Source organism: Argentina silus (genome assembly GCF_951799395.1).
Source record: "Argentina silus genome assembly, chromosome: X".
NCBI lineage: Eukaryota > Metazoa > Chordata > Actinopteri > Argentiniformes > Argentinidae > Argentina > Argentina silus.
In genome coordinates, this window is record NC_139653.1 from 12,127,550 (window position 1) to 12,151,699 (window position 24,150).

Here is a 24,150-nt window from a genome sequence, read left to right on the forward strand (position 1 = left end):
CAGTGCATTGTCTTCTTCCACTCTCTCAGGGAGAGATGAACCAAATAGCCCCCTTCCCCTCCCTATCTCCTGCCCTTTGACCTTACCACCCCCATCCCTCTTTCTTGCAGAGTCAGCCTGTGTAATGTAGGTCCTTTGCTGAATTTGGGCACACATTACGTCATCCCATAATGCCACTGTGCTCTGGAAAGGGGGTGTTGAGAGACAAGAGGCTGGGGTAAGGGGGGTCACTTGGCTGCTTTCAACTGGGACTGTGTTTCCATGGGATACAACATTCCCAAGATCAGCTGGTTGCATGAGGGGCTTTTCAAATTTACTCCAGGGGCAGATACACTGGATAAAGAGGATGCTCTCTCTCTCTCACATACACAGTCCTATGGCATGTATCAGCAATGATACATTGACTATTGCCTATTCTTCATGTGCTCTCCCTGTATGGACTTATGTGGGTAGGTAGACTATGAGTAGGGGGAATAAGGGGGGAATAAGCAAAAGTCACATTTCTTCCATTACCCTGTTTAAATGGCCAAATAAAGTGATCTTTCCCAGCTTTCTTTCATTGCATGTGTCAGCATCAGGGTTGGGCCAAACTCCTTTTCAATTCCAGAAGTGAATTTAATTCCAAATAGGTAACTGAAAAAAGTGCACTCATTTTCAATGATTTAAAAAAATAAAATCTTTGTATCTGTGTATACGAAGGTGAATAATAAGGCCCAACTGTGATCCACATAGAATTAGAAACACTGCCATCTGGAGGTTTAGCTACACATTTGAGATCTAGAACACATTTTATTTTTCATTCCACACTGAATGTTGCAGATGTGTAAAATTACAATTAATGTAACAATCACAAACTTAAGCGATAAAGTTGGACCAAAAGTCAGAAACAGCAAGGACAAAGAAACACACAAACATGTACTTTTAATACACATAGGATATTTAATGGTAAAGAGTGTAATGATACAAACCATTTTGACAAAAGAAATGAGAAGTTGATTTTTTAATTTAAAACAATATGTTTCTGTTCAAAACCATAAATAAATTTCCCCTCATGAACACCAAACATCAATACTTTCCATGAGCCATACATTTGAGTAACAAAGATATGTGCTATTCTTACTGACCACTGCCTTTAGTCACCTTTAATCTGGCTATAATAGTTAACCTTTACATTTAAAACCATTGTAATAAATTGTTGTTCTCATGCTTTAAGCAAGGCTCTATTCTCCCAACACCAGGCTGGGTTAGTGTTGTGCACAATGCTGCAATGGCAAATAACAGCATACAGTATAAAACCAAAGCCAAGTGCAAGGCTGCATTGTCCTAGCTACAATCAACTCTCCATGTTGTTTCACTGGATGCCTTTATAAATGGAAGAAAAAAAGATCTGATAGTAAAAAAATGTCAATCGTAAAAATGACCATCCTCAGTACAAAAGCTTTTTATGCAGTTGTGGTGCAAATTAATGCAGAGCAAATCTTACTTTCAGATTTTCCAGCTCAGAAAATGTATCTACTAAAAAGGTGAGGACAAAATTAGCAAATTTGTCACCTGGGTCAGCTCAACAAAAGAAAGGTTTCATTCTTAGCAGCTACATTTCCAGTTCGGCATTTCAATTGTTTTTTTTATGAATGACTGGTCTAACAAACCAGTAAATTATGACAAAATCTATACATATATAACACTGAAAATACTACCATATCATGGGGAAATCGATTTCCCACAACAAATACATTAATAAAATCAACTAAAATCATTGTTTAACAATGTCAGTAGAAAAATAAAAATAAGGAGCTCTACAACCACTAACAGACCAAAAACAACAAGATAAAAAGAAGATAAAAAAACAAAACAAAACAAAACATGGAACATAAAAAACACTGATATATTCTTTTACCTTCCATATGGAAGCATATGCATAAAAAACATTTGAGTAACCAGATACAATATTAAGAATTGGGTTTGGATGCAGTGAGGTAATAGCTCCATGTTCTCCCCCTTCCAGCCACATTTGAACTGGAGGTCCTCCTACTGAAAGAACTTGAGGCCTGCTACCAGGAAGAACTTCTCCAGGAAGATCTCAGAATCGAGGACGGCAATATGGGCAGCCCGGCCAATGAGGGAGTTGGCTGTGTTGGGCAGAGCATGGATGACATCATAGCGCACCAGGTTACAGTCTTTGTTCTGAAGCACAGGCAGCAGCAGGTTCTCAATCATCTCAGCATACACAGGGCCTGAGAGAGAGAGGGAGTGAAACCAGGAGGATGAGTTTCAACAGGACAGCAGCTTCAAGTGTTCAAGGCTTGTCAAGTGTTTTGTGAACAAGATATGTGATAGGACAGGTCTCTTTACCTGCTGCATATTCAATGATAAACAAAATCACTTGAACACTAACGTCTGTTTTATAATCTAACCGAATGTGACAAAACATGTGACAAAAAGTTTCCTTTGTGATGACATTTGATAAATCCTTAACCTCAATCTTGACTGGGCTCACCTGTCTGTTTGTCCTTTACAGCTGTTTTACACATCTCTATACGTGCAGAGTGGTAGGGCACGTAGCGGTCTTGCAGTGAGCCAACCAGCACCACATTCTTGAAGAACTGAAGACCTTGGAATACAGATTGATAGAGGGGTTAAACATTTGACAACAGATAGCATTGAAAATAAACAAGTATCTTCATTAAAAAACCTCACCAGATTTCTTGCTCAGCTTGTATAGGAACGTTTGACGAGGATCAGAGTGATCTCTGCAGGTCAGCTGCAGTAGTGATCCTGACTTCTTCCACTTCTGCATGAACCACAGGCCTGTGAGAGAGTGAAGCACAGGAGTTACAAGAGTGTAAGTGGCTTAATCAACAGACAAAAAGAGGTGAAAATCCGTCCCCCATTCTATTTCTATACTGGTATGGAGGCTCACCTGTGTTGACCAAAGCAGAGCTGTTGTACAGGGTGCCCAGGTGAGGTCCAGACAGGGAGAGGAAGGTGTGCAGCCGACTCAGGTAGCACTTAAACCTGGGCCTGGTCAGCACTGAGCGAACTATCAGGTTCCCCAAGGAATGGCCCACAAAGCTGAGAACAGACATTATAGGGCTCAGAAATTACACTGAAATTACAGAGTATGGAGGCATTATACATACAGTATCAGGTAGGAACAATTCAATTACCTGATCTTAGACACAGTGAGATTGTAGATCTGGATGTACTGCACTATTTCATCTAGCAGTCGGTCTGTCATTGACTCAAAATCAGCAAAGGTGTCATTCTGTCGGGAAAACATGAAGAGTCAGATAAATCACTACAGGCATTTTCATTTGAAATTGCACTTGCAGCAGACCTATACAAATACAAATGTCCCAATTGTGCGAGCTGTGAAGTGAAAAGAAGATAGGGTTCTTGTGGTTTAGGGCAGTTACCTGGTTCCGCTCTGACATGAGGAAGTCTATACGAGCTCCGGGCAGGCCTAACTCCAAGTAGGTCTTCACCAGCCTGAGGTCTGCACTGTTACCTGGAGTTTATGCAGAGTGGATGATGCAGTATGAAGAGATCCAATATATTTCCAAAACAATAAATGACAATAAATCATCAAACAAGGTTGAACTCTAAGGTGCACTGTACGAGGATAACTGAAACAGATAACAAGACACAATTTATTCTGATTACCGTCTAGGCCGTGCACACACACTATAAGGTGGATGCCCTCGTCACAGCTCTCGTCCTCCTCCATGCTGAAGTAGGGCACTGAGGATGCCAGGTCTGCCATCTCACTGTACAGGAAACCTGGCAACCTCAGCTGTTTCAACTCCTCTTTGGCCTGGACAAACCTGTATGATGACAATACAGAGAAAGCAAAGTATTAATAGAAAGACAAGAGTACATTACAGAGTGTGCAACATGAAAAAAAATTAATCAGGCTAGTGTGTAGGCCACAAATGAAGGACTATTGAACCAGGTTTGAAAAGAGACATGAAATGACTCACGTTTTCATTTGCAGTGTAGGGGCACTCTCATACCAGCGCAGGCCAGATGAGGTGGAGGCAGTGGGGCAGTGAGGCCTTGGCTGGGAACAGCCCATGCTGCTGGAGGCCAGGGGAGATAGGATGGGGGCACCTGGTAGACCCCTTGGTTCGTGGAGGTGGTCCAGGGCAAGCTGTTCAAGCTGTTCAAATAGCAAACTCCTCCCTTGTGCTCCTTCATCCCCCTCCCCACCCATCTCCTCCTCAGTAACACCATTCACAAACGCTGCACCATCCCCTTCCTCATAATATCCATTCTCAATCATCTCACCCTCCTCCTCATCCTCTTCTTCCTCACCGGGCGGCCCAGTCTGGATGCCCAGTGTGATTGCAGAAGTCTCAACAGGGCTGATCTCAGACACGTCTGTACTGGAGTGTGATCCAAAGTAGTTCTCCACCAGGCCACGCTTCACCAGGTCTGTGCTGCTGGTGGCAGAGTTACTGGAGGGGCAGGCAGTCTGGGGTTCACTACGGGGCTCTCTGGCAGTACCAGGGCCCACTGCTCCCTCAAGAACAGGCTCAGACACACCTGCCAAGCTGAGGTCACTGTCCAGTTCTGAGGCAGTCCTGGGAGCAATGGCATTGAGAGGGACCACAGGGTTGTGTGTTTGACTAGGCATGGGACAGCGTGCTGTGGCAGGTACTGCAGGTTGGCTGTATGAAACCCCAGAGAACACCAAGCTCTGCTCCTGCACCAGGACACTGGAAGTCCTGCTTGGACCCTCAGTCTCTGCTCCACTGGAGCCCCTGGATGTGCCCTCTCCCTCGTCATCCGAGGGCAGAGAGTTGATGGAGGTGAGTGAAGACTGGACACCACTGACTCCACTAGTGCTCTCTGGGTAGAGCCCCTCTCCTGCCCCACCGCCCTTACGGGCAAGGCTGGGCTGGACTGGCCGCAGCGTGGGGCTCAGGAGGGAATGCTCTGCTTGCTGGGGGCATCCCTCTGTTTCAGCTCGTGCTGAGCCTATCCCACACTGAGTTCCTGGGGCCAGCTGGGTAGCAAAGGAGCTAGGCTCGCTCTCGATGCCTGAATCTGAGAGCCGGGAGGACGCACAAGGGACTCCCCCATCTGGGAGCCTGATACAATCACCCCTTACCTGCAGTGGGAACAGACTAGGTCGACTCAGCTCTGTCACCTCCTTACCAGACCTCTCAAACACTGAGTCTCCCGTAGGGTGTTTAGAGTCAGAGAGGTCTGTCTGGGTGATCTCAGGAATGTCTCTCTTCGGATTACTGTCGGTCCGACAGGGAAGAAGGACAGTGACCTTGTCCCCTTGGTATGGGTCCTTGTTACTGGGTTTGACCTCAATGTGCCGGAGCCCAGCAGGCGGTTGTGGCAGCTTTTGGCTGCAGTGGTCAACCTGTTCATGTTTGTGCTTCGCTTGGCTATCTGTGGCTACAGCTCCAGTACCTGCCTGGGGCTTATTCTGTGCGTCCAAGCTCATAAGATTAGTGAAGTAACCTTTTTGGCTAGCAACGCTAGTTAGGTTGTCATCTGCAAGACAGTCTACTACAGCATTTTGTCCAGCATGTGTGGTTGTTGTAGCGGGCTCATTAAAAGATTTGGAGCTAGTCCTTAAGTCACTGCTGGAGTCTCCCAGCAAGGCGTCTCTCTCCTCTCTCTGATTCAGTGGAGCCTCCCCCTCTTTGTATTTAGTGCTGGCTTCCCCGTGGGGAGCCTTGAGGTTCTTATAGCCCACCAGGACCACTGAATCTTTGGAGCCTTGTCTGATCAGCTTCTTGGAATTCTCACTTTTGGCATTTTTCTTCAGTTTGACCGACTTGCCTTTGGACTTGGGCGGTGGGTCGCAGTCGTCAGGCCAGGTGGTATCCATGGCTCCATGCCTGGGCTCAAGGTTGGGGCTGGGGAAGCCAGCTGCAGCACTGCAGTCCTTAGAGCTGGGTTTGTCTGTCTTACTGGACATTGAGCCTCTCCTAGTGTTGTGCATGCCCAGCCATGGCCCATCACGGTCTGCAGCGTCAAAGTGAGCAAGGGGAAAAAAATTACAATACACAAAAACTGTGTTGTGATTGTACGCATGTGTCATATTTGCAGATGCAACATAACTGTCTCTATTAGCTTTTCATGTAACTGACCTTCAGTGATTGACTCCAGGTATCTGTCCTCAAATATGATTGGCAGGGAGCTGACGTCCCCATCCAGATCTGCACATTCCACAGGAAGAGGTGGCAGAGACAGGAAGTAGCTGGAGCTTTTGATAGCTGTGGTCATCAGCTGGTGGCTGTGAGCACTGATGAGATGAGGAAAAGGAAATTAGCTTTCTACATGGGTAATTGAAGCCATACCACTACTCAGTCATCCAGAGCATAAACATGCTTAGCAGCAACTTACTGTAGCTCTTGATATGCAAGTGCAGTTTGTCTTGGGTGTTCAAGACAAAAGAAAGCCTCAGCAAATCTTCTCACCTGCAATGACAACAAATGCCAATAAGCTCAACTAATACTGTAACTGATCAAAATGCTTAGAAGGTCTCTCATTTTTGAAAGAGCTTCCTGACAAAAACAAACAAACCATCAGTAGTAAGAATATTGTCATTCAAATAAGAGGGCAGGCCAGAAATTAAAATGTATAGTGAAAGGAGGAGTGATACTCACTCTGAGAGTGTGGTGCTCCATGGCCAGCAGTGTGGTGACATTCTCCTGCAGGGATACCACCTCCAGGAACTGGCCCCAGAGGGCCATGAGCAGAGAGCAGAGCTGGGCCAGGTTCATGTTCACCAACTCCGCCAGCTCGTCTGGACTCTCTGCTTTCTGCAACACAAGACACGACATGAGACAACCACTAGGGGGCCCCAGTGATAAATAACACAGACACACACACAACAGTGGGGGGGATACAAGTTGGTGCAAATTATACTGAACTAACAATCTGCCAAAAAGTAAGTATTTTTTAAACTAAGCATAATGGGTCATCAGGGTGTTGGGTAATAGAAATGCCTCTTCCTTCCGTGCTTTTCTCTTCTGCTTACGGCCTTGTCTACACTTGCCCCTTAGATTTTGTCATCCGAATAAGATAATTGCATACAACTGTATAGGTCTAGATGCGGAAACGTGTTTGCAATGTGGCCTGATTGTGATCTGACTGACCACATCGCGAGGTGGACAAGCTCGCATTGTATTCTGATTTGTATCCAGTCTAGATGCAATCCGGCCACTGAAAACGCATACAGCCTGTTAAATACAGGGAAGGGAGAAAAAAATGCAGACACAAAGTGGGCATTGCAAGACTGTTAAGAGGTCCATTTTTAAAACCAGATGTGGACACATGTACTGTGATGGGATTGTGATATGGTCTTCATATTCACATAACAGAAGTCTGATTTAATGTGTAGACAAGACCATAGAAAATGCAGATGGCTTTAAGTGTAAACAGCCAAGTTTAGCAGCTAAAACTAGGTCATCATCTTTTTAAGTCTTCTGATGACAGAAAGAGAGCATGTTTTAATCTAATTGATGAGGGACTGGTCATAGCTATCCAAGTATAAACAAGCAATTATAAACGATTTGTAAACAGAGCAAAACAACAGTTTGATATTTTCTCTGCAACTTAATTTCTGACACGAGAATCAGTGAAGCATATTTCATAATGCAATTAATATTTCAGAACAATTTTCTATGAAAACATGCAGGCAGTGCGGAATGACAATTCCCCTTTTTACAAATGTAGCGGAGGTGATTTGGCATCACACTCTTTGAGGTAGCCCTGCCTGAAACATACTGTAGAAGCTCAACTTCTACAGTATGTTCCCCTTTGACCTTGAGGATGTCCTCTTGGCCTAATGGTAGATGCTTGTGTCTTCTACGTGGGAGACCCAGGGTCAAAACCCTGCCCTGCACACAAACCATACCAATAGTTTGAATTCATTATTATCATCAGATCGTACCTTGACTTGATCACAAAGCTCAGCTAGACGGGCCTCTACATCTAGTTTCTCTGGAGGAAAAAAAGATGGGACATCATTAAACAGGTCCTCTCTAAAAACGAATAAAGATCTGGGTTTCAGTGAAGACCGCATGACGGGCTGGAAAAATAACCGCATCATTAGACATCAGATCAGATTTACATGACAGGAGACAAGGCTGAAGAGAGCAGATAGACAGACCTGGCCATCGGTGCTAGAACTGTGACAGAAAGATTAGACTAAAGCCAAGAGTAAATCTGGAGATGGGAGGAAAGGCTGTGTGTGTGAAGAGACGAAAGATGACTATGACAGCAGAGTTGAGTACTCATTGTGACTGAAAAGTGGACCATAGAAGAGGGGACCAGGTGTGAAGAAAGAAAGAAAGAAACAAAAGAGTAGAAACAAAAAAAGTATGACAGTAAAAAGCAGGTTGATTTGAGGGAAGGGTCGGGGGGACATACCTATATAGACGTCCCTTTGGCCTCGGGGATAGGGTCTTCTGAGAACTCTCTCATATAGGACTTGCATGCTGGGCTTGGCTAGTAGGATTGCACATATAGGCATGTTTAAACCTTCCTCTTAGTTTGTCCTCTAGGATGGATTCATATGTGTCTGTCCATGCGGATTAGTGTTTGTATGGAACCAAACCATAGCCAATAGGGTGAGATTTTGTGCGGGTTTGTTGTTAGAGTTTGGCTTTAGTTCAAGTGTGTTAACTATCGATTTTACCACTTTCTACCAAGTTCAGTGTTAGCTATTGTTAGTGGTAATTGGTAAACCTCTGCCAGGTCACTAAGTAAGTAGTAAGTATACTAGGTTATTGAATGTAAGGTGGACAGTAAGTGAGCTATCAATTCCATTATAGTAAAGCTGAAGGGTCTGAGTTGAAATGAGTAGGGGCAAATGCTCTGACATGCATATTCTATGGCACCATTGCTAGTTCATGAACACAAACACTTAAACCATAGTCTTAAATCATATTTCACGACTTCAACAGCAAACATTAGTATAATGATTATGAACTACAGACGATTAGAAATACAGTGTCACATATCAGTTACAGTACAATCAATCTACCTTTGTGAAATAAAATTTCAAGAATAAAGACAAAAGTACTTAAAAATAAAATGTACCATTTCTTCAAACTCTCTACTATAGTACCTTATGTGAGTGTACTCATGGATGATCTAGAGGTCTGCAGTAAATAAAATACAATTACATGGTTCAATCTAAGTCAAACCCTGCAGTCAAATTAAGCAGACAGATCCAGATTTTGAGGTAAATGAAGAATGCATGGTGTGTCAGAGAGCCTTGCAAGGCCACTGTGTTGCTGTAGAGAAGCGTACCTAGCTCCATGCGGTGGGAGGAGGGCAGGTCCTTGCTGACAGAGGTAAAATAGTCAAAAAGGCCCTGGTAGGCCAGCAGCAGACTGGCACAGAGGCTCTGGTGGAGACTGAAGGCGTGCTGCAGGCAGTGGTCCGACACTAGGAACGTCCTGCCCTAAAGGACAGCCACAGAGGTCAGTGGGAGACACAGGATGTTAGCAAAGGTCATAGTGAAGAGAATGGATTAGGCCCTTATTTCTGCCATGACAGGATAGGCTGCATTCCTCCAGAGTTTACTGGGCAAAACTTGTTTTGTTCTTATCTAAGAATTTGATAATTGCTATCTTTGAATTGCCTCAGTGTCATAATCGAAAGCTGAGCAGGTTGGGCTACTTTACTAATGAAGGTTAATATTAATATCTGGGGAAATTCAACACATCATTCATATCATAATCTTATCTGGACTGTCTTCTGCAAAGCTGGGCATATAAATTGCGTAAACTCTATAGTTTGAAATGTATCACAATCACATTATCTTATCCTGTCATTTATTCCCTGCTACTCGTTCCATGCTAATCCCTGCAAAGCACTGTGTGTTGCCATTACTGAGGAGGATTGCAGTTATTATGAAATGAGGAGCGGTCGATGAATTGTCTTGTCTGAGCTGCCCATTAGTGCTGCATCGCAGAGTGATGAGGAGTGTTGTTACTGTTCTGCTTCAGTGGGCCTGTAGCATTCAGGCCTATCCATCTCAGTGGCAGCTCAAGCTAGCCTTCTTCATGTTGGCCTGGGCCAATTACTTCTGGCCAAATCAACAAAACAGTCTCTCTAATGGCTTGGTTTCTCTTCTCCTTCCCCATCGGCCAACCACCTCCCACACCATCACATGAAAGTAATGTGACATGCTGTCCTTCCTGAATCTAGTAGGCGCATGCGTCTAAGCTGTCCCCTAGCCGCATTAATTCGATATCAAACAAGCAAAAAACGTTTGACCGGAACATGTCAGGTTCTCATTACATTTTCAAATGTATCTCTTCCTAATCTCTCCAAGTATAACTCTCCCCCATTGCTTGTCTTCTGTACGGAAAAGTATCATTAGACAGGTAATTTGCTTTTTATACCCTGCTCTATTTAAACAATCTGTCCTGATATAACCTAACGTGTCACATGATCTGCTGTTTGCATCTCCCATCCTTTGGATGTGCCTCGTGCCTCGTGCCTGGCTAGGAATGTCTGCAGAAAAGTGATTCCCAGAGCAATCTTGACTCGCAGGATGAGGTGGACTAGGCTTACATCTGGGGACACCTGCTTGACATAGCTGCTGCCGAACACCACATTCTCCAGGGGTGGGATGACTGAGTCTTTGCTTTGCGCTGGGGCGTTGCGGTTCAGCCAGGTGTTCTTCACTGGTCGTGGGAAACTAAAGACCAAACAGCAATAGAAAACCATGCTTTACTGGTGACCATCACATTCCTGTGAGTTACATTAAACTGCAGCCTGGTCTTTACTGTTATCAAAAAAGAATGATATCTAAATCTGTTTTATTTATTACAGACATGAGAGTAGTTGGCCACACACGTGCTCATTGCGAGGCTGTGTGGTATCAGTGAGCTGACCTGATGAGGGGCTGATGTAGAGCCGCGAGGGAGGCGTGGATGGCCATGGACATGACAGACAGGTGGAAGTAGTCAAACATGACATTGATCTGCTGGTGGATGCCTCTGTGAAGGCTAAAGTGCAATCGGAGGGTGCGGCTGCTGATATTCTGGAGAGTGCTCGGGTCCTCAGGACTGAGGAGGAAAACATGGGCATGGCAAAGTAATTATTACTGATAGTCACAATCACAATACTCAAAACACTGGCGATAAAAATCTATTATCAAACAATCCTGAATTGACAGGCAGGCAACATTTATTAGGACACCAGCAATATCATATCTAATAATAGAATGAGCACAGCATTCCACCATGACACCTACGAGTAGTCGCCATCTGTGAAGTACAAATCCAAAGAGAGCTGGAAATCCATGTCATTAAGAGATTCTTCCACCTGGAATGGTCAAAATCAGGAGAAACAATGACATGGGATGAAAAAGCTAGAACCAGAGAAATACAGCAGATCTGATTCTAATAAACCAGTACAACAAGGTCTACAACAACCACCAGTACAAGGTCCCCTTACTTACCCTCTTCTCGTCTAACAGCATCATCACTTTGAATACAAGGACGTCATTGACCACAACCTCCTCGTTTTTATAAAGGATCTGAAAAGTTTTGCTGCAGATGACATCATCTTGTACAGAGGCTGGGAAGGCCAGATCTGAGCCTAAAGAAAAGAAGATATGGAGACATGGTGGTGGGGGTGTTTTGTTAGACATGATCATGGAAATCCAATCGGGGTAACTGGGGACTGTTCCACCATCAACTGTATATTTGAGGACCCCTGGGTTGATGTGAAGAAACATTCCCTTTATTATTATGGAGCTGACCTCTCACTGTCATATCAGACACATAACAGAACAAATTGGTGCATCTAACAATCGCATCCACATTTGTTCCTCTTGATCCTCATTGTGACTAGACTTTGTTGTGTGTGTTGTCCAGAATGGAGTGCTTTGTGTGGTCTGGAGCCGTGCAGGGATGAGTTGTATGTGCCAGGCCTCAGAGGAGCGCTGGAGAACAAGGGGGGGGTTTGTGAGATCAACCAGGCCCTGCCAGCTCCAGGCCAACAAAACCAATGAGTAGACCAAATCCACATTAATCTGAAACATTTCCCCTCCTTTTATGCAAGTGTGTGTCAGTCAAAATGGGTATCGATCTGTAACACAGGAGCTCTGAGTCTGAACATTGAAAGGACTTCTTCACAAGGATGAGTCGCATCTTTCACATACATAAACAAGTGTACAGTAAACATGTTGTCCCCCAAGAATGATGTAGAGCCCCTCTATAAAGATAGAGAGATGGAGCAACCTGTGAATGAAGCAAGACTTTTATTCATAAACTTACTGTTTTACAGTGCTTTGCGCACAGGGAGGGCTTTTAGGCTACTATAGTACTAACTCTGTATTGATATAAGACACCTTTACTTCAAATTTCACCAACAGGCTAAGACAAAATATTTGCACTGCCAATATTTCTATCAGTTTTGCTTCTTACAGCTTTGTGTTGATGTCTCAAAATATTATTCTCAAATTCTCAAAGACAAAATATTTGCACAGGCTAATTATTTGGTTACAAATGCGCCTGCTATAAACCAAGGTTACACAACTCTGGTTTCCGCATTGATATAGGCCAAGTTTCGGTATTAAATTATGCTGCATAACAGACTTCACTCACAAAATATTTAGGCTATAGGCCTACAGCTGCATTCGTGGCCGGACCGGAAGATTACCGGAACCTGTAGTGCTTATTTGATGAATTATCTGACTTGTTTCTTACAGCTTTGAGTTGATTTCGGAAAACATTATTGCCAAATTCCTCACGCTATATGCGTACTAGGGGTCTTGTCAACCAAACACGCTTTTGCCTACAAAAAAGTGAGGCGCACTGCTTATGTACAGGAAATTGCGGCCTTCAAAGCCGAGTGGAAAAAGACGGGACGGTTGTTTCTAGGCTACCTGATACAGTGCTTTAGCTGGCAAGGTAGCTAGCAACTATTGGTGATTATGCTAACACGAACTTGGGTGGCGCTTTGGTGGAGGAGTGCGCAAAACACTTCCTTCCCATTCAAAACAATTGGAAAAAGGCGCTGGCCGGTTGAGAAACAGATCCGCCGGAACCGGCCCCAATGCAGGAGGCGTGGATTAAAAAACGAATCAGGTGCACACAGGCTACACTCCTAGCTCTCCACTTTGCACGCTAATGACGTCACCTTGAAACGATCTCCATGGCAAGACGCATCTTTCACCGTAGTTTCTTAAAAATTGGCCCAATAAGTGTAATTTCATAAATGTCCCATCTGTATGGCAAGACCCACCATTCACCCAAGTCACACCATTTTGGCACGCAAAAACAATAAACAAACAAATGCCACTATGTGAACCACATTAGCTTTTATGGAGGTCAGGTACAACTTGAAAGCCCTGCCCTCCATAATGTCTAATCATTCCTTCCAAGTAAAATATAACAGAGCCATACAAAGTGCCTGTGCTAACTTGACTTTGGGCTGCATAGGCTTGCGCAGTAGTGACCAGACAGTGTCAATGTCAGCCGACCATAATGGAGTTGACTAACCTGCTGGGTGAAGTAAACTGGCTTCCACTTTGTGTGGGACCCGTGTTGGCACTCGCATACTGGTGCGGATCTGATAGAATCTGTGAAAACACAAAAAATAGTTAACTATGAGAACAACAGGGTCCAGGATCACAAGGACGTATTTGCTGGTAAAAATATGAACATGGATTATAAACTGTTAAACACAGCACAAAAATCTATGGTCTAAAGTATATGGCCCCGCTGGGACAATATACATTGAAAAATGTATGTGCTCACTGCAATGTAAGTCGCTTTGGATAAAAGCATCAGCTAAATGGCATATACAGTGCCCTGCATAAGTAATGGGACAAAGCATTTTCTCTTCTTTTGGCTGTATGCTCCAAAAGTTTGGATTTGAAATAAACTTACTGTGATGTTAAAGTAATTGGTACATATTGGTTTCACCATTCAGAAATTCTAACACTTTTTATGCATAGTCCCCTTATTTCAGGGTACCGAAAAGTAATGGGACAATTGGCTTGACAAGTGTTTCTGTTAAGTCAGGTGTGTTCCGTCACATAATTTGTGCAGGCATAAGACAGCTATCAATGTCTAGTATTGATTCTAGGCTTTGTGTTTGCTTTTGGAGTCTGCTATTGGTGTCTGTCAACATGAGGACCAAAGCAGTGTGATGAAAGTCAAAGAAGCCATTATTAGTCTAAAAAAATATATAGATATATATTTGAAAAAAATTACTGTCAGAAACATAGCCAAAACCAAGTTTGGAACATCATTAAAAAGAAAATAAAGCACTGGTGAGCTCAGCAATCGCAAACAGGCTGGTAGGCGAAAGCAGACTTCTACAGTGGATGACGAAGAATGCTCACCATAATTAAGAAAAAACACAAAACAACACAGATCAGGCATACTCTCCAGGAGGCACGTGTGAATATATCAGAGACTACCATCTGCAGAATACGTCACCAGCACTAGTTATGCTCAAAAGGTATGGTCTGGAATAAGGTCTTGTGGACAGATACGATGAATATTATTATGTACAGTACCAAAGTGATTGCCAGTGGAAAGTTTGGAGAAAAAAATGATCTGCCCAAGACTTACAGCATACCAACTGATCTGTGAATATCATAGTTTTTATAGTTTGTAAAATATAGTAATATTATAGTTTGTTCATGTATAGCTGCCACTAGACCTTGCTAACTTGTCTTATTTGATGATGCAACTGCTGACAGTAGCAGCAGAATGTATTCTGAAGTGTACAAAAAGATATTGTCTGCTCGAGTACAAGCAAATGTCTCCAAATGTATTGGATAGTCAATCTTCAGATTTAAATCCAATTAAACATGCATTTCATTTCCTGATAAGATTTTAGGCAAAAATACCTCAGAACTAACACAACTGGCTGCTGTACAAGCCTGGCAGAGCATCACCAGAGAAGACACCCAGTGTCTGGTGGGGTCAATGGGTCGCAGATTTCAGGCAGTTATTGCATGCAAAGGATTGTTGACCAAATACTAATCCTGAGTACTTAATTTGGACATTTGATAAATCTGTCCCATCACTTTTTGGTACCTTGGAACAGGGGGACTATGCATAAAAAGTGTTGTAATTTCTGAATGTTGAAACCAACATGTACAAAAATACCCTTCAATAAAAGCTGACAACCTCCTCGTAATTATTTGATTTCAAATCCAAACTTGTGGAGTAATATACGCCGTTTAGCTGATGCTTTTATCCAAACCGACTTACATTGCAGTGAGTGCATACATTTTTCAGTATATATGGTCCCAGCAGGAATTGAACGCACAACCTAAGCGTTGTTAGCACCATGCTCTACCAACTGAGCCACAGAGGACTACATTTTAGAGCCAATAAAAAAAACAATACTTCACTGTCCCATTACTTACGCATGGCACTGCATTATAAGAGTAACTGGCTTTGCACTATCCAGGCCAGGAAGAGAACAAACAGTGCACAGGTCACTAAAGGTTTGTAAAACAAACCTTGACCTTTCATGAATTAATAATAAACACTCCCTTTCACACTCACTCTTGTGGTAAACCTGACAGAACTGATACTGACACTTTGAGATGTCATAGTTCCTCCAGCTCCTTCCTTCCCCTACTGCCAGATACATTGAGGCACATCTCTAAGAGGTTGTTCTGCCAGTGTGTCCCAACCATGTCCCATGTTTGTTTCCTCACGTGCCATATGTTTCCATGGAAGGAAAGGAGACAGACCAAAATAGACTAGCATGACAGCTTTTTAGGAGGATATTATTTAATCAGACAGTCAGACCTGTAAAGCACTGCACAGGGGTGCTCATACCGCTAGGATACAATACGCTGGCAGGAATACTACCGTGGAGCAGGAAGCAACAAGCTGTCCTGGGAACTCAGATGAGGGAACATAAAAAAAAAATGTGTACAAGGGAAAAGAGGGGAATAACTGTAATAATACCATCCAAAAGTTTTATGGTACAACCATATTGCCAAATCAATTGTGAAATCAGTCAGACAATGGTTGTCATGTTCTCTTAATAATATAGCCTCGGCTCCAAACTCTGTGAACCCCCATATGGAATGCTTTGTACTGTTGCATCACATCTCTGATGCTGAGGCGGGATGGAGTTCCAAGGTCATTGCTACAGTACATGCTTCATCATCAGGCCTCTCTGTGTCGTATACAAAGGTCATGGATGGACATATTCACTTAAATGTGTTGACTTACAGTATAGTTTTCTTACACTAGGTTGAATTTAATTTCTTAAGAGATCCATACTGACTCCTTTGACAGTCATGGACAAAAAACCTCACAAATAAATTGATCTGCTAAGACCCATTGTTTGTCAACAAACTGGACTAAAACAATCACGGTGTTAGGGCCCTTTATGTTCACAGTGTTCACAAGAACAGCATCAGCTGTTTGTTTACAGTAGCTGTTTGAATGAACAAGTTCAAGACAGATCTCAAGTTCCAGCTAAGTGTCAAGTATCCATGGTCTTCCAGGGCTGAGCACATTACAACATACCTGGTCAGGTGTTTGTTTTTCACACCCAGTACTCAGGAAACAATACCTTGCCTTACTACACATGGCACAGTTTTGATTGATAAAAGGTTCAATGTACATAATACAGTCAGCACTCTAACTTGGCAAAGACCCCTTTTATTAACATAGCAATCCCAGTATATGCCCTCCCTACACTCACCAACAGCGTAGGTCATTTGTGAGAATTATCAATAGGCTAAGCTAAGCAAAGCCTCAAAAACACACACAAGTTATTTTGCTGGCCCTGTGCACATGGTAACCCAACTCAACATAGCAAACCCTCTCTGCTTAAAATGTCTACAAATAGAGTTCCTTCAAATAGAGTCAAGCCTTTGAGATATAGATCTGTGTAAACTAACATTGTAGTCAGTGACAAGGACCCCTGTGGTTTCTGAGACTGTGAAGACTGTGCAAATGGAGGCCTTCCCACGCACAAATCATTAAGAGCATTTGATTAAATGATAATGTCCAGAAAAAGAGGAATCTCTGCACTGTTAATGTTATGGCCTTGATAGAGGGCACATCAACAACACTCTGCTCTTCAAGGCATGGACTTGTTACTATAACCAAAGCTGTTAGCCTAAATTCCACATCTGCCTGTATGAACTGTTTCAAATGATCCCCCTGGAAATTGGCCCACCTTCAGTGTAAGCAAACTCGTAGGGATGACATAATCAAATCACTCTCACTCTCTCAATCACACACATTCGCAGACACGCGCACACACACACTAACTGCCTCAAGAAAGCAGTTCAAAGAGTTATACAATACCAGTGGCAACCCAACTGATGACTTAATTTCAAAGTAGGACTGGAACATTTAATTTCAGAATCATTAGGCCTTTTAGATCTATTTTGGCTGTTGGCCTGCAGATTAGTTAAAGACCAAATTCTTTAGCTGCATGACATTACCACCAATATCATATCATCTTGACATCAAACCATCGTCAACATTCCATTCCATCCCATTCAATATGGTGATGCTGCTCATCCAGAATGCTGCTGCCTGTCTGGTGTTCAATCTCCGCAAATTCTCCTGTCACCTCCCCACCTCCGCACCCTTCACTGGCTCCTGATAGCAGCTCGCATCAGATTCAAGACCCTGGTAAAGGGAACAGCCCCTCCCTACTTGCAAGCAATTGTCAGCCCCCAAACCCCAGCCAGATCACTCCGTTCTTCCACCTCGGCTGGCCGCCTGGCATCGCCGCCTCTACGAGGATGCAGCATTCACGCTGTTCAGTCACAGCTTTTCATTGTCTTGGTGCCCCGGTGGTGGAATGAGCTTCCCACTGCTGTCAGGACTGCAGAGTCACTACCTATCTTCCGCTGTAGACTGAAGACCCATCTCTTCAGGCTACATCTTGGCCCATTCCCATTTCTTATTTTTACCCCTACCCCTCTTTTTCAAGTGTCCCTCGCTTTTCGACTTGCCCCTCGGAACAGAGTTACAAGGGGTAGTGGTTGAAATCTTCCCCTATGAAATGGGACAACCCATCAAGACCCCGACACGTCATCAGTATGCAAATGTAACATGGAAATATGTCAAAATGCGTGACTGTCATACACAAATCAGCCTTAAAACAATGTTATAATGTTAGCTAGCTAGCTAGCTAGCTATAGACATCAGCATACTAGCGATTTTTTTATGCTTGTTATAAAGAAAAGTCTATAATACATTGAAACGACATTAAACTAAGATAATATGATGGTTATCATAATTTTAAAATCTTTATTAAACGAAGAAAATACTTACATTTGTGGTTTTCTTTTGTTGCTTGTGCAGCGTTCGCCACCATCTGGCCAATGATTTGCAAGGCATTCTGGGAGATTTCTCATAAGACTCGGTTTTCAGTGTGCCTCTGAAAAACCTCTGTTTGGAGGGCCATGTAGCGCTACCACTTCACCCTACCCCTCTATCCCAACAAGAATTGGGACACCCTACCCCTACGCGTGAACGTGTAAATCGGAGGGGTAGGGCTAAGTGGTAGGGGCAAGGAGTGTATTGGGATTGGGCCCTTGACTGTCCCTCCTAAGACCTCTTTACCCCCACTACCCCTCTGTACAGTTCCTCTACTGTTAATGATAAAAAAAAGATATATACACTCACTGAGCACTTTATCAGGAACACCTGTACACCTTCTCAGGGTGGAGGTGGTGTAATGGTGTGGGGAATGTTTTCTTGGCACACTTTGGTCCCGTTAATACCAATCAATCATCGCTTGAATGCCACAGCCTATTTGAGTATTGTTGCTGACCATGTGCATCCCTTCATGGCCACAATTTACCCATCTTCTAATGGCTACTTTCAGCATGATAATGCACCATGTCACAAAGCAAAAGTCATCTCAAACTGGTTTCGTGAACATGGCAATAAGTTCAGTGTTCTTCAGTGGACTGGATTTGAATCCAATAGAACACCTTTGGGATGTGGTAGAAGTGGAGATTCCTAGCTTTTTTTTTTTGTTGCAGGAATTGCGTAATGCAATCATGTCATCATGGATCAGAATCTCAAAGGAATGTTTCCAACATCTCATGGAATCAATGCAACAAAGAATTGAGGCTGTTTTGAGAGCAAAGGGAGGCCCTACACAGTATTAGTATAGTGTTCCTAATAAAGTGCTCAGTGAATGTATATATCCTTCCTTTTTCTAGCATTGTGACTGCCAATGGCAATGTAAGATGATTCACTTACTTTAGACAAATGTACTTGTTTTAAGTTGCTTTGGATAAAAGCGTCTGCTAAATGTCAAAAATGTACAATGTGACGGTCATGGCATTCTAGTGTCAAGAATGAAGTGAATTGAGCGCAGGCATTCTTTGAGCGCAGGTAAAATGAAATATTGCTCTGGTTTCTCCCCACTGCGTTAATGGTGTTTAGCAGCTGATACTCTCTCAGATATGTTTCGCATTTTCACCAGTTCATTCACTAGCCTTGCGTTTCAATGGGCTAGTGCTGTATCCCATTCAAAAACAAACGGCTCGTAGCCTGTCTCACACTACACAATTCCCATAGACGTGTTCATTAGTGGACAAAGCTAGAATGGCATCTCCTTATCGATTTCAATGGAATTTTCAAGAGCACATCAGTTGGCGGATCGGGATGAAAAAGACAGGATTGGGAGCATGGAACAAGCGTTCTTGAGTCTCTCGCATTATGTGTGCTGTATCCTCATTGTATCCTCTACTGTAGCTGTATCCTCACTGTATCCTCTACGTGGATGCAGTGGCCGCGCTACACTGTCACAGCTTTTCACTGTCCTGGCGCCCCGCTGGTGGAATGAGCTTCCCACTACGGTCAGGACTGCAGAGTGACTTCCGATCTTCCACCGTAGATTGAAAACCCATCTCTTCAAGCTACATCTTAACAGTCCCTCCTAAAGACCGCTTCACCCTCACTACCCCCCCTATACTAACCCTAACCCCGAGACCTCTTCTCTCCTGCTAATAGATTTTTTTTTTTTAAGAATTAGCCTACTGGCATTACGACTGCCAATGGCCCCTGGTGTGAGCATTGATTACTTTGTCTTATGATGACTGTTGGATAGATGATTCACTTACTTAAACAAATGTATTGTTGTAAGTCGCTTTGGATAAAGGCGTCTGCTAAATGCCATAAATGTAAAATGTAAATGTGAGCTACGATGGGCCAATCTAGGCTTGGGAGGGGCCACTTTCACCCCAATCTTGAAAACTTCTCTGGGATGCCTAATTTAGGGGAGGGGGGGATGAAAACATATAGTGTCCGCCTGACATAAATGGAATTTAACAATTCAGAAATGTAAACTTATGGAGAAACCTGAAGTTATTAAAGCCTGTAAAATATTAATGAACAGATTGTTGTGCTTGATAAAAGAGTCACAGGGCTGACAGTCTGGGGAGTACTAAAAGAGGCAGATACTCACCCTCTTTGGAACAGGTCCACATTGTAGAACTTGTGGAGCTCCACAGAGAACTCCACTGTGGCCTGGACCTCACTCATCTTGGGCTTCAGAGGCAGAATTGGCTTACATCATCTGGGACATGTCTGTAAAGGCAAACAGCATTCATGTTAGTCATCTCACCCCAGAGGACTCATCTCACACTGGGAATAATTAAGGAAACAACCTTGAGGCACTAACATTTCACAATTCAAATGAACTTCAGTTGAGCATGCTTGCGAACATACAACACACAACACGCCCAGCCAATTGCAAACAACGTAATCATTCTTCTTGGGTGTTTCAATAACCAGCACTGAACCTCCAACTGAGACCCATGAGGGCTGAGCTGGTGCTTTGCTTGAGTAGAATCCTGTGCCGTAAATAACACGTCTTTCCTTATTGGCTGGCAGGTCAGCCAAACATAGAGAGAGAGCGAGAGAGTAAGGGGGAAAGGCAATGAATCATTACACACAAATAGGCCTGAAATACAATATCCACTACTGCACAATGTTAGAAATATACATGCGTACATGTCTTTTAACTCAATTAAATATTTTTAGCTCTTGACTTATCCAAAGCTTTAGGACAGAGAATTTGGTTTCTGAACACACAGTTGGGGCCCACAGCAGATTCTGAGCAATGGAGCTGAAAAGAAATTGGCATTGCAAATCACCCAGAAGCCCTCTAAATTACTCATGTGAGAAATGAATAAATGATCCGCTCTCTCAGAGCTGATGGTGCCATGTCACTGCCAATGAAAGCAGACTTGGGACACAATATTGTTAACATGACTTTGCGCTCTTTCATAGGACTGCATATTTGAAGGGGAAGGCAAGATTCAACTGGGGGACTGCAAGTGACTGGGGTTGTTAACAAAATACAGGAAGCAGGCTAACAGGGTACAGGGCTATTATGATCACAAAGTCCACTGAAGCCTTTAAATTCCCCCCTCTCTACCTACCTCGCTCAGAGAGCTAGGCCTAGCCTTTGTGTACTGTGTGTCATTGTGTTTGAGTAGGCTATTTCTGTAACCTGAGTGTCAACATGAGTTTTGGATTTCCTTTCATTTGTGACGGAATTTTCCTATACCTTCTCAATTAAGTTGCAATGTCTCTCGTAATGATGAGGATATAGGCTTACTTTATGCATGTTGCTTGTGTATGCACACATGAGCCTAAATGAATCAGTCGAGCTCAGTTATCAGGCAGCAGAGTCTAATGCATTAATATTAAATTAAGGCAAGCCACCAAGCATGAAATACCGCAACAAGTTCTAGGCCTAGTCTACATCTTATAAACATATGATGAGGAGTAAGGAATACATTATTTAGTAAAATGCAGACAAAAGACAAATTATCATATTGTGCACCATATCAACCCCAGCCTTGCTCTTTTGTTGTAATATAGGCTAAGCCCTAATAACGAACATTAGGATGTGGAAGATCACAAATAGGCTGCCTGAGGCCTGTGTCAAATTGACAAGCATAGAAAAGGCATACCACAGAAATAAAAGTTGAGCAACCTGACACTACATGGACAACCTGGGGAAAAAAAAAAGAGGTTAAATGTTTTAAAAGAGTAAAAGCAACACATGCCTAGGTGTTGTATATTATATCAGACAAGACCAATTATCTTACTCTTGGTTTACATAGCTACAGTATAATCATAAGGTTGAGGTGCAGGGTTCATGTTAAAACATGTCACAATCCATCTTGGGACAACACCTACAGTATGACTGCATGCTTCACACTGCACAGAAACCCAGACCTACAGACGGTAGTGAAAAAAGCAAACTAAGTCGTTTTTGATCTCAGATGTGCACTTCTGGTAACACAGTCAGATCTGTACCCAGTCCCTCAATTGGTTGATACTGTAACTTTGTTGTGAAAAAAAGTTTATAGAGAAGATCTGTTCATTGCACCATATACTACTGTATCATAGATCAGATTAAATCAAGCCAATCACTTAGAATTCAATTTCAAAGAGGGTAAAGAGTCATTACTGAATACTGGCTTTAGGCTGATTTTGGCTACTGTTTGGTTGATTTGCATGGCGACTGATGCTGTATGTAGGCTAGGGTTGTTATTCAATCAGTTATCAATGTTGAGGCAAGTTTGTTTCGCATCACTAGCTACGGTGGCCACAGAGGTGTAGAAATTAAGGAATTGCGAGTAAAGTAATAATAGGCAATGCCAACAATGACAATAAATCATTTGACCTGAACACTCAATGAAGGGAGTAAAAACACTGTCAGACCTGTGAAAACTAAACTAAACGAAAGCTGGATTTAAAAATGACTGATAGCGGAGTAATACCGTATACCCAGGTATTTTGCCAGAAAATAAGAAGTATGAAAATCAGGATATCGCCCAACCATAGGTCAACCTTTACAATTCATTCTCAACTGCCATTCCCATCTCAACAGTTGGACTGAGAGTGATGCTAACACAATACAACTGATATTGAAGCCATGAGGACAGGCATGAAAATATTCAAGATATTCATTGAAAACCTTGACCTGGACTAATGATAAAGGAAGGGAATTCAGACACCACGCCCATTCTTTAAGCCGCCTACTCTTTCCTTTATGTTGTCTCTGTAGAAAGTGTGTCCGAAACAGGTTTTACCAGATATATGTACATAAATGTTGTCTGAATAGCTGAGTCAATCATATCGCAATTCCCCGTTTCGAGTTAGCCAACTGCCCGCTTTTTCTGTATATTAACATAGAAAATCTGTACAAACTTATTCTCCTCCTAAAGCTCCTGGATTTCTTATTCTATTTTCCAGACTGACAGTAACGACGTTACTCACTCTCGCATTTTAGCAGCTAGCTGGCTTGATTTGGCTCCTCCTGAACGGGTTGCTTTCTTGTTCAAGCTCTACCTAAGTAACTACTACTAAAGATTACTCATTAAATGTTGGACTGTTAGCGAGACAACTAGTTAGCTAAGCTAGCAAGCTGAAACTGCTTGACAAACAATATACGTATTGTTAGCTAGCTAACTAACCAGCTGACTAGCTAGCTTCTATAGCTGACAAGTTAGCATTTACTGACTTGCACCGTAAATTAGATCGACTGCCTTTAGACTTCACTAATTGCTAGCCCACTGATCTGATATAACCTGTGCTAGTAGCATGTAGCTAGCTAGCTGTAGCTGCTAGCTTAAATTGCAGTTGACGTTGTTGGCTAGCTTAGTAGCTATCTGTCGGTCTCACGACATATAATAGCAGCACGTCGCAAATAATAGCATTTGGTGAACAAAACGTAGCCCCCCCCTTGCATTACTTAGCTATATGCGTCCGTTTTAAATGATGGGCTAACATTTTCACCCCTTTCATTTTTTCCACACCACCAGCTAACGTTCCAATAGTACAGTTACGCGTTAGCCGCTAACATTGCATTGGACCCCTTTCCAGTTTCGAAGAAACAGATAGAAAATCACCTCGTCTTGGTTTGGTTAGGCTTAGCCGGATGAAAATAACTTCAAAATGACTCCAAAACGAAATCGAACAGCATCATGCTATATAATCCGGTTGTTATTGCAGTATGTGAGTCCAGTCCATGAATACCATACGGTCCCTTGGTTTTCCTTGCAGCTTGGCTTTTTACTGTGCAGCCTGGCTGACAGCAGGATTTGACTGACGCTCAGTGTTGTGTTGTGCACATTCTCAATACACTGCGCAGATGCTGCGCAAATATTGAAGC

At 43.0% G+C, this 24,150-nt stretch overlaps 1 protein-coding gene across 1 annotated transcript; it reads right to left on the reverse strand.

The window, feature by feature from the left end:
* Positions 1 to 912: 912 nt before the first annotated feature.
* Positions 913 to 24,046, reverse strand: fam135a (family with sequence similarity 135 member A). The gene is made up of 21 exons (XM_083695371.1): positions 23,888 to 24,046; positions 20,425 to 20,546; positions 13,497 to 13,576; positions 11,450 to 11,589; positions 11,243 to 11,313; positions 10,881 to 11,054; positions 10,558 to 10,684; positions 9,286 to 9,439; positions 8,401 to 8,478; positions 7,922 to 7,971; positions 6,633 to 6,788; positions 6,370 to 6,443; positions 6,114 to 6,268; positions 3,981 to 5,988; positions 3,664 to 3,824; positions 3,417 to 3,508; positions 3,168 to 3,265; positions 2,921 to 3,072; positions 2,698 to 2,808; positions 2,498 to 2,611; positions 913 to 2,234 (listed from the first exon to the last, which is right to left on the reverse strand). Exons 2-21 carry the CDS (start codon positions 20,499 to 20,501, stop codon positions 2,029 to 2,031), a joined length of 4,278 nt encoding a protein of 1,425 aa, XP_083551497.1. The 5' UTR covers positions 20,502 to 20,546; positions 23,888 to 24,046; the 3' UTR covers positions 913 to 2,028.
* Between the last annotated feature and the right edge of the window lie 104 nt (positions 24,047 to 24,150).

Bases quoted from the DNA above. Each gene is read 5' to 3' on its own strand.
- fam135a (XM_083695371.1), bottom strand. From the start codon at position 20,501: ATGAGTGAGGTCCAGGCCACAGTGGAGTTCTCTGTGGAGCTCCACAAG. The intron at 9,440-10,557 runs GTAAGCCTAGTC...GCTGTCCTTTAG, and splicing joins TCAAGCAGGTGTCCCCAGAT to GGCAGGACGTTCCTAGTGTC. The intron at 3,266-3,416 runs GTAACTGCCCTA...TTTTCCCGACAG, and splicing joins TCATGTCAGAGCGGAACCAG to AATGACACCTTTGCTGATTT.